This window comes from Bradysia coprophila (assembly GCF_014529535.1).
Source record: "Bradysia coprophila strain Holo2 chromosome IV unlocalized genomic scaffold, BU_Bcop_v1 contig_144, whole genome shotgun sequence".
NCBI classification, from domain to species: Eukaryota; Metazoa; Arthropoda; class Insecta; order Diptera; family Sciaridae; genus Bradysia; species Bradysia coprophila.
The window spans coordinates 3,492,268-3,506,010 of NW_023503373.1; the positions used below are offsets into that span (position 1 = coordinate 3,492,268).

Here is a 13,743-nt window from a genome sequence, read left to right on the forward strand (position 1 = left end):
ACTCAAGTGACATTCAAAATTCGTAGCTGGGTTCATTACTAGAATGACAACTTACCACCGGTCGAATTCTTTTTCATTTTAAACGATAATATGTCATACGCATACACAATATATTTACTTGCAATATTTTTATTAATTGCAATTATTTCAAGTGTTTCGGCTTTTCCAGAGCAAGGAAAATGGGACTATGTGATGAGCAAGGTATGCCTGTGAAAATACATTCTTTTTATCAGACTCAATTACCCGGAATATTGTTTGTTTATCAGACAAACATTTAGTTTATTGACGTCGTCTGATAATTTCAAGGAATTTTCATTTTTTATTACAGGAAAAACAACTGATCGTCGTTCCAAAGTCATTATTCACCGGATCCCATATCAGAGTATACAGTAAGTCTAATTTACTAACAAAAATTTTTTCCCGAGTTGACACGAACAATGTGTATTCTAAGAATAAAGCAATGTGTATAATGTGTATGCGTTGGGACCAGCCCATCGATAAATTGTTGATTAAATACCGAAAATTTCTAGATATACGTCACCACCATTCTATTCACCATCCTTAAAATTAAAATTAAAATACCATTCCGATACTATAGGGTTATTCGGTCCATTAAATTAACAAGATGGAATGTATTGATTCGAATGTCTCTTTTGATTTACTATATAGTTGTCGGTCGGTCATCACTCGTATAGTAAATTACGAGTTTTCTATTATAGTCAACAACTATGACTAAGAATTTCTTTCTTCGCTGATAATGTAGGATTGTAAGCAAATTCGGTAACTTATTGCGCATAACAATAATTCTCAACTTCAGGCCGGTTCACTATGATAATTGACTCTGAGTGGCTTAATACAAATTTTATTTTTCATCAAACTCAATGAATGAAACACTGATTGGTTTAATCAAAACTCAATATTATCACAACCAGCCGTCCATAAAAACAATTGTTTACATTTCTCCACATCTACTTGCTCAACGATGGTGATGTTGTTTTGATTTCTATTCAAATGATCGATCACCACTTGGCCTCTGGTTAAGCTACCGCTCAACTCCACAGTTGCGTGACAATTTTTCGATTTCAGTATAATTTCGTTAGGCTTCAGCAGAACTGCTGTAACGAATGCATCGCAAGGATTCCATTTAACGCACTTGTTTCGCCGAAACACTTTGATTTCAGCTTCGTTCAGTAGTTCCATCATTTTATTCTGAGTTTTCCCCAGCTCCTCAATGCGCCATTCCTAGTTCGTTAAGCAGAAAGTGGGTTACATAACTTCCACTGTTTAACGGTTCGCGGGAATGGAAATAATGTGTTCTTCACGGTAAAGTGTCCATTCCACTCAACAAAAAGTACTCCGTGAGAGAGCCGTGAGAGAGCCGTGAGAGAGCAAACTGTCAAATAAACAATGCAAAAATTGAAAAAATTCAATTTTGTCTCTCACACGGAGTACTTTTTTGGTAAGAGGAAACTAAGCATAACAGAGTCAAAATTTCCCGGTAAAACCAAAAATTCATTTCCCGGTATCCAGATTTTTAACGAAAAACCGCATTATTTCCATGCCCGGTTCAGTTCATCATTACCAATGGTATATCAATTTTATCTTCCATGCACGTCTCCCAAGGTAACATGTAGATAGGGCACTGTAAGCTTTTCAGCAAAATGAATGCACTTTCGGGATCGCAATAGAAATTGAATTCCGCACAACTAGACGAGTTTCCCGTGGCTGAAAAGTATCGGTCCAATTAAACAATTTTGTAAAATTTTCAACTGAGCTATGTGTACCGCTGCAGTTTCCGCCCATTATATACAGAGACTTAACTTTGTCTGCAAAATCGTGATACATTTTGATAGCCAGGGCGACGTTAGTCAACGGTCCAACACAGACGAAAGTTATCTTCCCAGGATGCTTTTAAATACAAATACCGAATTACTTAACGACAAACATTTACAAGCGTCATTTACGACATACCTCATTAACCAGTCTGTACATCGCACTAACCGCATGCTCACTTTGAATGCGAAACCTTTCTGGTTCATCATCATAATCCATGTCTCCAAAACCGTCGACCCCGAACCACGTTGATATGTGTGGACATTTTGGAAGTAAAGATTCACGAGCACCTTTGTAAATGGGAACATCTGTCCGATTCACTGAATTCAGTATTCGTAAACAATTATCAGCTGCATAGTCAACCGTTGTGTTCCCATGCACCAGTGTGATAGCTATCACTTTGATATTTCGAACTTGTTCGGCTTTTAATAACATCAGCAATGCCCATGCATCGTCTATGCCAGCGTCGGAATCGAATATTATCAATTCGGTGTTGTCGTTAATCATTCTGGTGTCTGTGAATTGAGTCAAATTATATTAATCAATTGAGTATCTGTGAACGTGTAGTGTGTTGTGACTGAAGATGTTAGTAAACTAACATCCGTGCAAAAATGTATGGTTTTACAACCATTTCGAAAATGTGTATAATTAGACACTGACCATTTAGTGACATTAGCTGTGTATAAGTGAAAAAAGTTCTTAAACGCGGAAAAATAAATTGCTTGACGGTCAATGCCGACTATCGTATGACTATGCACTTAACACTTTTTATGATGTTTGTCTTCTTACCGGATGAAGTTCTCATGTTCGCTCAGTTTATGTAAGCAGATGTTTCACTACAAATTTTGTACCAATACAATGCTGCAGAATTAGTAATAGTACATTACGTCCCCTTCGGGTCAGGCCATAACGTCCCCACTCGTCAAAATAAAAATTTGGAACGTCGTGCGTACAGTGTACAGTGATGTATCAACCTTAAAACATATCAATGACCAATGACAGCTGCTTACATCTTTAATGTAATTTTACGTGCTTCTGGTCGGTAAATACGAAAAATGTACTCAAAAAATTTCATTTACCGACCAGAAGCACGTAAAATTATATTAAAGATGTAAGCAGGTTTCATTGGTCATTGAAACGTTTTACGGTCGATACATCAACACATTTTAATGAACAAACTTACGATCATGTACACCAAATCGTGAATATTTCAGTGGTCAACAAAAAATCGGTATGAATTCGGCGCGGGAGGTGAAATATGGTTTTTTGTGTGCTATGAAAATATTTCTACAATTTTACGAAATCACAGACTTAAAGGGATTAAGAGGTCGGCTATTGTTCCACGTTCATTTGCTAGTGCAAACGATTCCTTATCTTTTGAATTAGTAATTCGTTCCAATTTGTATAATATTAAAATTACGATCAACATTTGCATTGAAACTTGACTACAAAAACCAGACGCCATGAGTTTCTTTATCACTTGAAAACAAAACCAACGAACATGTGCAATGATTTCTGAACTTATCCACTTACGTGTGCTACTCAAGCTGCTGCTAAAATTAATCTAATTTATGTTTCCATTCAAAGTTTAGAAACTGTGATTGCTGATCATCTCAGTTGTACTCTTCGCATTATTTATTACACATATAGATAAGAATGAGCGATTTTCAGTTCGGTTCCACGATCATGTTTGGTTCTTATCAACATTTTAACTAAATCTGCTGAATCGAATCAGCTAAGTGGTTAGAATATGTGTTGATTGGTTGAAAATGTTGCGGAAGAGGAAATAGAATTCGTTCAGTTTTGTGGTGTGAGAGAGAGAGCAAATTATTTAAAGAGAATATCAAATGACCATCTGGTGTATCAAAGGAATGATGAAAGTGTTCAAAGTCTATTCCGTGAAGATGCATGCCCGGTACGACTGTGAACCTTTCTGTCTTACGTTCTGATCGATGCCAACGCTTTTCCAATGATTTTTCTCTATGTCTTTAGTAACATGCGATTCGAGTAAGCCAGACACTAATATCACAATTTCATGGAAATTACAACAATCACCATGCTGGGAAGATTTTGATGCCTTGATGGTAATGGAATTAATTTTTACACAAATTTTCGCTTTTTAACGTCACAATCCACCATTCCAGTTTGAGGGACAAGTGCCATACGCCCTGGAAGGCAATGCGTCGTCTTACCATTTTACCGATTCACCCATTTACAATAGGCTGTGCATCCATGGTGGACACATTATTTTGGAGGAACACTTTCTCAAAGAACCGGAAAATCAGCTACCGAAGCCGGAGAAGAAGCAGGACTCTCCTGTAAGTAGTTTGACTCTTTTTTATTGTTGAGGTCATTAAGCAGAGTTCTTTCGATTAGGGCGATGAAAACACTGTGTTTACAATTACGAGGGACGGCGTTTACTACTTTTTACTGACTCTCCAAAGTAGTAATGACTTTAATGCTTCCGTGCACGTTGAAATGAAAGCAACTTATGGATTCCTTTCGGCTGTAGACTATCCGCTGCTTCCGGTAATTTATTTGCAATCATTTTTCCAGTTATCGCAGGAGTTATAAACTTTCGTGTTCATTTTGGGCTTTCAGTTTTATTTGATAATGTGTTTGGTGTATGTCGTTTTTGGCATCATTTGGCTAACCGTATCATTTATGCAATGGCGAGACTTACTTCGAATACAGTTTTGGATCGGTGGCGTCATATTGCTTGGCATGCTGGAAAAGGCCATGTTTTATGCCGAATATCAAGGCATCAATTCAAATGGTGTGTCCGTACAGGGGGCGGTTCTTGTCGCTGAATGGGTTTCGTGTGCGAAACGCACTTTGGCACGAATGCTGGTGATTATTGTCTCGCTTGGTTTCGGCATCGTCAAGTAAGCAATTGCATTGCATCAATTCGTTCTTTATCGATTGACAATTGGAAATTGATTTTTAGGCCGAGACTGGGACCAATGTTGCATAGGGTGGTTGGAACAGGAACACTGTACTTTGTTTTGGCCTGTGTTGAAAGTTACTTGAGAGTAATGCATGTCAAAAACGATCCCAGTAACAGAATTTTAGTGGCCTCGATTCCGTTAGCTGTGTTGGACTCAGCCATCTGTTGGTGGATTTTTACGTCACTTGTCCAAACGACCCGTACATTGCGACTACGAAGGTATTGCCAATTAAAGTTTTCTGTTGCTACGAGGGTGCTAACCGATGTAATTATTACAGAAATATGGTCAAATTGGCTCTTTATCGACATTTCACGAATACGTTGATCTTCGCTGTTATTGCCTCGGTTATTTTCATGCTTTTCTCCATCAAGACTCATCGACTATCCAAGTGTTTGCAGGTAATATTTCATAGCTGATATTCTTGAGACCAATTTACTATTTAGTTTTGTCAAATAGAACTGGAAAGAACTATGGCAGGACGAAGCATTTTGGCATGTCCTGTTTTCATTACTACTATCAGTTATAATGATACTCTGGCGACCGACAAACAATAATCAAAGATACGCTTTTACACCGCTATTGGACAATCCAGAGGACGAAGATGACGGTAAATTATTTGTATTCAGGTTGTTCGTCTAGCTGGATGTCTGAATGTTGATTGAATTACAGAAGAAGAAGAAGAAGAAGAACAATTCGTGTCCGATGCGTACGGTGTTAAAATGCGCGGTGCACGTAGCAGTTCACCGAAACCATCGTCACGCACAACAACAAATGACGAGGACGATCTGCGATGGGTTGAAGAAAATATTCCCACTGCAATTGCCGATGCTGCTCTACCGGTTTTGGATTCCGACGAAGAGATATTGAATACCAAATTCGAAGTATCAAAAATGCAGTAGATACGTTCATTGTGTGTGTGATGGAAATATTTTTATTATGAGTCTGAATTAGTTTGTGTGACGGAAAGGATTGTCAAGCAGTATAGACTGCGTCTATGCGTAACGTAGTTTTTCTTATTTATTTACTTAATATTTTTTTGGTTGAAGAGAGCAGCATTGCGAATTGCTATCGAAATTGTCATTTCTTTTTTGATAGCTCTATGAGACGCTCCTTAACGTTGCAATAGAAATTTTCGTGATAAAAATGATAGATCAGTCCTTCAAACGGTCATCGAATACGTTACGGGAACATTCGTCAAAGACAATCTCGTTTTGGTGTTTTAAAGAGGTGTGGTCTTTCAAAGATTCGATAAAACACCGGACGTCTTCGCCGAATGTCCCCGATGCTATTCTTACTGCAAAAAATAAACTTAATAAACAAAAGAACAAACCAAACAAAATACTAACCATATCGCAATCGTAGAATTTGTACCTTCCTTCGATTTTTTTTGTTGTAAAAATGAACAGTTCACACTTTGCTCAAAGGGGATTTTAGCTGTTTCATTTTATTAAAACTGATTTTAAGTTTCCCTCTACTCAATCGTCCAAATAATCTTCTTGCAAGGTAGAAAGAAGTCGGTCGTTTTTACTAAACACATACCCGGCCTCTTTATTGCAGTAAATTGGGATAGTTTCTGGAATCAAATTCGTAAAAAACATGAATTTTAAAGAATTTTATTCAAACAATTTACAGTAACTCCAAGAATTTTTGAATTTAATTCCAAAAATGGGTCATGTTGAACATTTACAATCAATGGGCTCACTATCTGGAATCTTTTCGAAAACTCTTTTTGCTCCAACAACAGTTCTAGCTATTTTCTAGATCTTCTACATGTGAAAGTGTGAGTTACAATGAAGTTCTTAGGGACAGCGTTCATTGATTTATTCGGATCTAACCACTCCTACGAAAACGGTCCCAATGTTCTTGTTTGTTTGAGTGTCAAACGCTTAAGCAGCTTAGATCAACGTAACATAATTACCGATAAACATAAACAGACTTTTACTTAAAAACAACCAACGTCCCAACTAATTCGATTAAAGCAAATAAAGTTGAGCGCACATGAATCGTCGAATTCATCAAATCTTCAGAACCAAAAATTTAATGTCTTTCGGCGAGATGTATCAGCGCGGGTGTCATTTAACATAAAAACTTAGTTGTAGATTTGAATCATCAAATTATGTTCGGTTCGGAACATAAAATTCTTTTACAAATACGCCTCGGCTTTGGAAGAATTTAAAAATTTTATCCAAGTTTGCACAAATAAAAGATGAGGCACTGGTGAAAAACACATTGGTCTCGTCACGAATTCGAAGAACGTATACTCTCGTCTCACGATTTTGAACCTTTAGGACGAGACATTTTCACCATGGCCAAATATCTTCAAAGTTTCCATTAAATTAAATTCGATTAATCTTTAAAAAGTTAAACAAAAAATCAATTAATATGACGATGAACCAGAAATAAATACATACATTATAGATAGAAACGGGGCGATAGTTATTAGCAATATACAAACAAATTCAACTGATGTCATTTTACAAATTAAATTTTGTAAAAAAAAGGAGGAAAAAAACCTGTAGAAATCGATGACTGTAAATACGATAAATAAAACGAGCGAGTCATTCTTAAATTTGTATTTAACTATAAAAAATTATCTACTTTTAAGTCCTACACATTATAATAGTTTCGTAATAATAAAATTGAACAATCTATTGATAAATAATCAAATCATTGTGGTTTTCAATCAGTTGACCAATTGTTCTAGACATATCGGAAGACACTGGAAAAGCATTTGCCGTTGTACATTTTCTAGCTAGTTGCAACAGAATTAGTGTTTGTGAGATGAGCCCGAAATCTGACAGATTCCATGAGAGTTGAAACATCCCTAACATTTCTTAAAAATGGTAACCTTATCGAATTTTGCGAATGTTGAACAATGTCAAAATCACAAATATTTTGTTAAAGAGTTAACATACTGTCATGGAATGTTATGTATACGTACTGGCAAAGGTGTCCTCGACTCAGCAGCACCGGTTGCAGTTTCTTAACTGGCTTCGTGCGCGACGTAGGTATTCTTAAAAAGTCCACTTAAAAATGTTAAAAAAGGGATTTCAAGTGGATTGTTGCCCGGGACATGCCTATTGTACTGGTAGTGCTCGACCTCACACACCAACTCATACCACAAGCTGAACGTATTTATCCGTTTTAGAGATTTTGATTTTGACGAGTGTGACGTATTCTTCTTCTTCTTCTTTTTCAGCCTGTTTGTATCCACTGCTGGATGTAGGCCTCTCCAACTTCTTTCCATTTCGTACGATCCACTGCCATTTGCTGCCAGTTTGTACCTGCAATATTCTTAATTCCGTTTGTCCATCTCTCTGGTGGTCTACCTATAGCTCGTCTTTTATATGGTCGCCAGTTCATGATCTTTTTGGTCCAACGTTCGTCTGTCCTTCTTGCAATATGTCCCGCCCAGCTCCATTTCAGAGATGCTATTCTTTCCATGACATCAACGACCCTGGTTTGTTGTCGAATCCATTTATTCGTCATTCTGTCTCTGAGTGTTATTCCAAGCATACTCCGTTCCATGGCTCTTTGTGTCACTCTCAATTTATCTTCGGATGCTTTCGTTAAAGTTAACGTTTCCGCTCCATAAGTGAGCACTGGAAGGACACAAGTGTCGAAAACTTTGCGTTTCAGACTATTATTCATTTTGCTTTTGAAAATTAGTCTAAGTTTTCCGAACGCTGCCCATGCAAGACCAATCCTACGTCTTATTTCTGCAGTCTGGTTGTCCAGACCTAACTTCAGTTTATGTCCTAGATATACATAGCTGTCGACTCGTTCAATGACAGTGTCACCAATTTTGATTTCTCTATCGTCCCCGATGTTGGTCATGACTTTTGTTTTCGATAAGTTCATCTTGAGGCCAACTTTGCTTGCCTCTTCACTTAACTGTTGTAGCATAAGCTGAGCCTGACCTAGATTCGCTGCTATGGGTACAATGTCATCAGCGAAGCGGAGATTGCTCAGGTACTCTCCATTTATCTTTATTCCCATTTTACTCCAGTTTAACTTCCTAAAAATACTCTGCAGAATCGCCGTGAATAATTTCGGTGAAATGGTGTCACCCTGCCTTACACCTCGGCCAATTCTGAATTTCTCCGTGCTCTTATGAAGTTTTATACATGAAGTAGCATTTTTGTACACATATCGAATTGTGTTGGAGTACCTTGAGTCTACTCTACATTCGTCTAATGCGTCCAATATCGACCATGTTTCCACTGAATCGAAAGCTTTTTCGAAGTCTATGAATAGCAAGACTATGTCGATGTTGTATTCACGACACTTCTCAATAAGCGTTCTCATCACCTGCAAATGGTCGTTTGTGACACGTCAAAATATTGCTTATTTTTGTATGGTTATCCGTTTGTAAAAGGTTAAAATTATCTTATTAGTTTCCATTTACTCAATAACGATTTCAATTTCCATAAGTTCCCAATTTTTTAAATGTTCATACAAAAATCAAAAAGATTCTTCTCCCGAATCCACAGTATGCTCAGTCCGGACCTGAAAATACGTCCTTAGCAAATACTCGTATTAGATACAATAGTAGATTTTCTCATAAACACAAACTATTTTACTAACAGCGGAAGTGAAACATTACCTGATGAAATTTTGCAAATTTTCATTTCCGCAGAACTTCTCAAGTAAAACAGATTAGGTGATTGGGCATTGATTGAACATTATTTTTTTACTAGTGGGAATAAAGCCTTTGACACGGACTGTCAGCGTTCCACTCGTGATAGTAAAAATATCCAAAGAAGGACATATTTCAAAATACTTCCACCCAATGTGTGTCTGCTATAATTTTAAGAAAATTCACCTATTTAATTGACCTATAATTTTTCAATTAAATTTGGGCCCATTACTTTCATTTTGTTACAAATTTGAATTTCCTTCGATGCGTGACGGCAGGCACTTACACTAAACTCGTTGAGGCTCTTTTACGGCTCAAAAACGAAAGTCGTTGAACAAATATTTCTCACCATGCAAAATCTAACATTATTAAACCGTGTCCAGATGATAAAGCCCGTGGACTCTGGGTATAGAATTATTGTAACTCACCATTAAAATTGGAGCTGATCTGTGCCATTTTTACTCATTAGAAGTCCAAGTAAGATGCAAGATACAATAAGTTTGAAAACAGAATAGCCCAGTGATCACAGGATCATTTAGTCGATATTTTTATGCAATATTCAGGGATCATTTTTGGAAATTATATTTCTGAAAATTCCAAAAAGTTAGAAAGTTCCAAAAAATTTGTAAATATTTTTCCGAAATTTTCAGAATTGTAATTTCCAAAAATAAGCCCTGCTCCAGGGCCTATTTTAAGTAATTTTATTTACCAAAAATTACCAAAATTACTAGAATTTACTAAAAATTTTGGTAATTTTTGGTAAATAAAATTACTTAAAATAGGCCCTGCCCTGCTCAGTATCATAATGGGCAAAATCGTCACACGTTCCACACCGCTGTTGCATTAAACTCGCCAGAGCAAAGTAATTTATTTGACACTCGATGTGTAATTGTGTATTGGCCTGCAGAGTCGTGTGTAATTGTCTAGTGCCTAATGAACCACTTAGCACTTGATGTCATAAATATCTATTGTATGACACACCTACTGTCCTATTTTTTTTAGTGTTTGAGGTTTTATGAGTCTGAAAGGCCGGTGATATTAAATTAATTGGTTAAAATTGGTCCCGTAATTATTGCAAGATAGCATCGGTTGTTTTGTCATTGTTGGTCGAAGGAAGGAAAGAAAAGAAGGCTTAAACACAAATACATTTATCTTTCTGTTTTTATTTTAAAAATATCCACAAAATCTAGTTTGGTTGAGCAAATAATCAATATATTCCTAACTCAACGTCTCGGGAACAACACCTCTTTTCTTATTGACTTTTTTTTATACAAACACTGGTACACATTTCAAATTTATTATAACTTTTTGTTATGTAAAATGATCTTCGGTTTATTTCCACAAAAATTAAAAATGAAATTGAGTGAACATACATGATGAACATGAACAAATGTATAAAATAAGTTACATAACTACGATCTATTCATACGCGCATATAAAAAAAACCAATTCCATTTTACCATCCCTTTTCAAATATTGTCATAGTCTTCATCCATTTCTAAAGTATTGGATGAACTAATTGATCCGAACGTTGGTTGGGAAATGTTAAAACTATTCGATAAATCAATATTCAATATCGGAGCCATTGGTTTCGACGTTGACGCCGACGAAGTAGCTGAACTTGGATTGGTGAAATTGTTTGACTTAATCAAAGCAGATGGACTGCAAACATCAACTTTGACGAATGGAGGTGCGGTTTTTATTGTCGATGGAGACGATATTAACGTCGATGGAGACGGTATTAGCGTCGATGTGGACGGATACGAAAATGGTGAATGCAGTTTAGTATGTGCTTGACTGTGAATTATCGGTGTCAATGGAGGAACAGGTGGCTTAACACTTGGATACAATGGAGGCGGCAAAGCGGTCTTTGTAAAATCGAATGTCATTACTGGTGCTGTATCGCATTGTGTTATTGGTGCTCTATAAACCATATCACCCAAACAACCTGGTGCCGAATCAATTCTAGTCAATTTAGGTGGTCGAATGTCAAGGTTCAAATCGTTTTGAATTTTCGGTGTAAACTGAATCACTGAACTTGAATTCACTGTTGTGGGAGACATGACCGGACTTTCTGAGATTTCTGTGTAGAAATTTGGTGTATGGTAAGATGAGGTAGGCGACATACTCGTAAGAAGTGATTGGTCCATACTCTGTGTTTTAAGCAGTGGTTGCGGTTTTGTTGACGTCGACGTTGGAGTCACTGGACGACTTTTTTTGTTTCCATTTCGAATAGTCGCAGTTGCCGTCGAACTATTTCCATTAAATGGCGGTATAGACCTAATTGACTTTGATGTACCGCCGACCGAAGATTCACTACTGGTAGCGGGTACAGATGGTTTTTGATATGGCATTGTTAAATCGGTGGCTGTGTGCTCGTCAGCGGACGTTTGCATCTCGTCAACGTTTATATCTGGAACATTTTTCACCAACTCCTTCAGAAAATCAAATCTGGTTTCCGACATGATACATTGTTTCATGTGCGACGGTGACAGTGTCTTCGCATTCCTGGCGTTGGTTATGCGTAATGTTTTGTTAAGTAGCGATTCCACAAACAATTCCAATGTTCTAGGTGTGCTTCAGTTAAGGAAAATGTTTCAAGTGAGCGAACAGTCCCAGAGTTCCATATTCAGTGTGCGCACATCGAACGACCGTCTGATGACAGACAATAAAGCAGCGCAAAAAGTGAATATAGAACCCTTTGGACGCTGTATCGTTAGGTACATTTGAAAAGGATATAGATTATAATGGGCACGGCTTGTGCGACCTTTCCCACTTCTTCATCGCTCTGCATGATTTTCTTGATTCGTCCCTTTAAAAAAATAGTAGAAAACCGATAAAAAATAATTGCCATCACTGCGAATGTTGGCAATGAATGTTATAAATTGATTAACTGTAATCTACGATTGCACAAGCCTTTATCAATACTGCAATGGTTCACACTTACAGCAGGGAAACGTTGATTATATTTTCGCTTCTTAGATGGCATTTTAGCTGGACTATTTAATGTAATTTAAAAATGATAAACTTAAGAAATTCCTTCGAAAAAAAAACTAGCTATTTGACATAAATCAACAAAGTCGCAAGTTCGCCACATCGTGCTATATAATATGAAAGCGGCGTAGCGAATATCGGTGAAGTGTGAGCGTCAATTGCGGATTGTTTAAATTTCCATTTTGCTATTTTTTTTTATCTGCACACTCCAACAAACGGTCAAAGTTTAATATGTAGACGTGATACCGTGTCAACCCTCAGGTGGAAAGAAATACGAATTGATGGTTGGTTAGGTTTCCATATTTTGTTTAGAGAGTTACACTTTCAAAAAGCTTCGATTATAAGGACTTTGCAGTCAAAAGCGTTGAACCAACAAAGTACTATGACATTATTTAGGAGGAAATTACTCTGTTGTGAGTTTGAAAAAACTTTTTTATTTGGGTAGGCTAGGCAGCAAACATGAATAAATTCTACTCATAATTATGACATGAAAGAAATCCATAGAAGTTTAATGTTGAATACCTGACTTTGGCAAAACCTACCTTCATCTCCTCTTGATACTCGTTGAATTACGATGCTGATTAATGATACTATTTTGAGCGTTGAAATTACATTAGTGGTCCAACTTTTCAACAGCTTTGTCTTTCATTCCACAATTTTATTCCAAATTTTCCTGAGGGAGTTGCGGGAAATGTTAACTATTATCGAAAGGCAAGAATGATATTCGTACGATTTCAAATAAGATAAAATTTACCTGATTGTATTACTTAGTTTTGTAAAGTCCATTTCAAATTGACACATATTTTGAGTTTTCTCGGAGTTAGGTTTCATCACCACAGACATTTAAATTTTTGCTTAAATAGTACATTAAGGTACCGGTGAATATACCGAGAATTAATACTCTTCTGTATATTGCACAAACACGAGTGTAACGAGTGTACGTGTAACGACAACTTATCGATATATTAATGTAGGATATATTTACCTAGATAAATAATAATGACGTCATATCAATGGAATAATTGAGAGAAATAATGTTTGGTATATATACAAATAATAGTGTCAGTATTTTCCGTTTGTTTAATTTTCAGTTTTAGTGAAAATGTTTGTGAAGTTTACTGTTGTGAGTTTTTGTGCAAAAGTGAATGAATGGGTGAATGGATCTGTGCGTGAGCCGATTGGTTGAGGTTTGAATCTGTTATTTCATTAAAATGTTGATTTTTCTTCTTCTTTTTGGTTTCATTTGTTTGCTTGATTTTTTACAAAAAGTTTACCCTCCCTACCGTAGAGCGCATACAATAACAAAACTCTCGACACTGTCGTTCCTGA

At 36.6% G+C, this 13,743-nt stretch overlaps 3 protein-coding genes across 6 annotated transcripts; 1 reads left to right on the plus strand and 2 right to left on the minus strand.

The window, feature by feature from the left end:
• The first annotated feature begins 23 nt into the window (after positions 1–23).
• On the plus strand, positions 24–7,448 carry LOC119071201 (transmembrane protein 87A). 2 transcript variants are annotated; one of them, XM_037175987.1, is made up of 10 exons: positions 24–201; positions 329–389; positions 3,826–3,917; positions 3,978–4,151; positions 4,210–4,362; positions 4,435–4,718; positions 4,781–4,999; positions 5,059–5,179; positions 5,238–5,388; positions 5,454–7,448. In XM_037175987.1, exons 1-10 carry the CDS (start codon positions 91–93, stop codon positions 5,678–5,680), a joined length of 1,593 nt encoding a protein of 530 aa, XP_037031882.1. In that variant the 5' UTR covers positions 24–90; the 3' UTR covers positions 5,681–7,448. The 2 variants fall into 2 exon arrangements, with proteins under 2 accessions (XP_037031882.1, XP_037031881.1); XM_037175986.1 differs by having other exon boundaries at positions 27–201; positions 5,451–7,448.
• On the minus strand, positions 900–3,549 carry LOC119071263 (pyrimidine-specific ribonucleoside hydrolase RihA-like). 3 transcript variants are annotated; one of them, XM_037176119.1, is made up of 5 exons: positions 3,367–3,549; positions 1,972–2,348; positions 1,785–1,908; positions 1,583–1,725; positions 900–1,242 (listed from the first exon to the last, which is right to left on the minus strand). In XM_037176119.1, the coding sequence occupies exons 2-5, from the start codon at positions 2,338–2,340 to the stop codon at positions 907–909; spliced, it is 972 nt and encodes a 323-aa protein (XP_037032014.1). In that variant the 5' UTR covers positions 2,341–2,348; positions 3,367–3,549; the 3' UTR covers positions 900–906. The 3 variants fall into 3 exon arrangements, with proteins under 3 accessions (XP_037032014.1, XP_037032012.1, XP_037032013.1); XM_037176117.1 differs by lacking the exon at positions 3,367–3,549 and adding an exon at positions 2,623–2,665; XM_037176118.1 differs by lacking the exon at positions 3,367–3,549 and adding an exon at positions 2,494–2,611.
• A 3,117-nt stretch (positions 7,449–10,565) lies between the features above and the next one.
• LOC119071240 (dr1-associated corepressor homolog) lies at positions 10,566–12,522 on the minus strand. The gene is made up of 3 exons (XM_037176075.1): positions 12,368–12,522; positions 12,160–12,232; positions 10,566–11,992 (listed from the first exon to the last, which is right to left on the minus strand). The coding sequence occupies exons 1-3, from the start codon at positions 12,407–12,409 to the stop codon at positions 10,890–10,892; spliced, it is 1,218 nt and encodes a 405-aa protein (XP_037031970.1). The 5' UTR covers positions 12,410–12,522; the 3' UTR covers positions 10,566–10,889.
• Between the last annotated feature and the right edge of the window lie 1,221 nt (positions 12,523–13,743).

Bases quoted from the DNA above. Each gene is read 5' to 3' on its own strand.
- LOC119071201 (XM_037175986.1), top strand. From the start codon at position 91: ATGTCATACGCATACACAATATATTTACTTGCAATATTTTTATTAATT. The intron at 3,918-3,977 runs GTAATGGAATTA...CCACCATTCCAG, and splicing joins AAGATTTTGATGCCTTGATG to TTTGAGGGACAAGTGCCATA. The intron at 4,152-4,209 runs GTAAGTAGTTTG...TCTTTCGATTAG, and splicing joins AGAAGAAGCAGGACTCTCCT to GGCGATGAAAACACTGTGTT.
- LOC119071263 (XM_037176117.1), bottom strand. The intron at 1,909-1,971 runs GTATGTCGTAAA...TGTATTTAAAAG, and splicing joins TGTACAGACTGGTTAATGAG to CATCCTGGGAAGATAACTTT. The intron at 1,726-1,784 runs GTACACATAGCT...GATACTTTTCAG, and splicing joins AATGGGCGGAAACTGCAGCG to CCACGGGAAACTCGTCTAGT.
- LOC119071240 (XM_037176075.1), bottom strand. From the start codon at position 12,409: ATGCCATCTAAGAAGCGAAAATATAATCAACGTTTCCCTGCT. The intron at 12,233-12,367 runs GTAAGTGTGAAC...ATTTTTTTAAAG, and splicing joins ATAATCAACGTTTCCCTGCT to GGACGAATCAAGAAAATCAT. The intron at 11,993-12,159 runs ATATCCTTTTCA...ACTGAAGCACAC, and splicing joins AGCCGTGCCCATTATAATCT to CTAGAACATTGGAATTGTTT.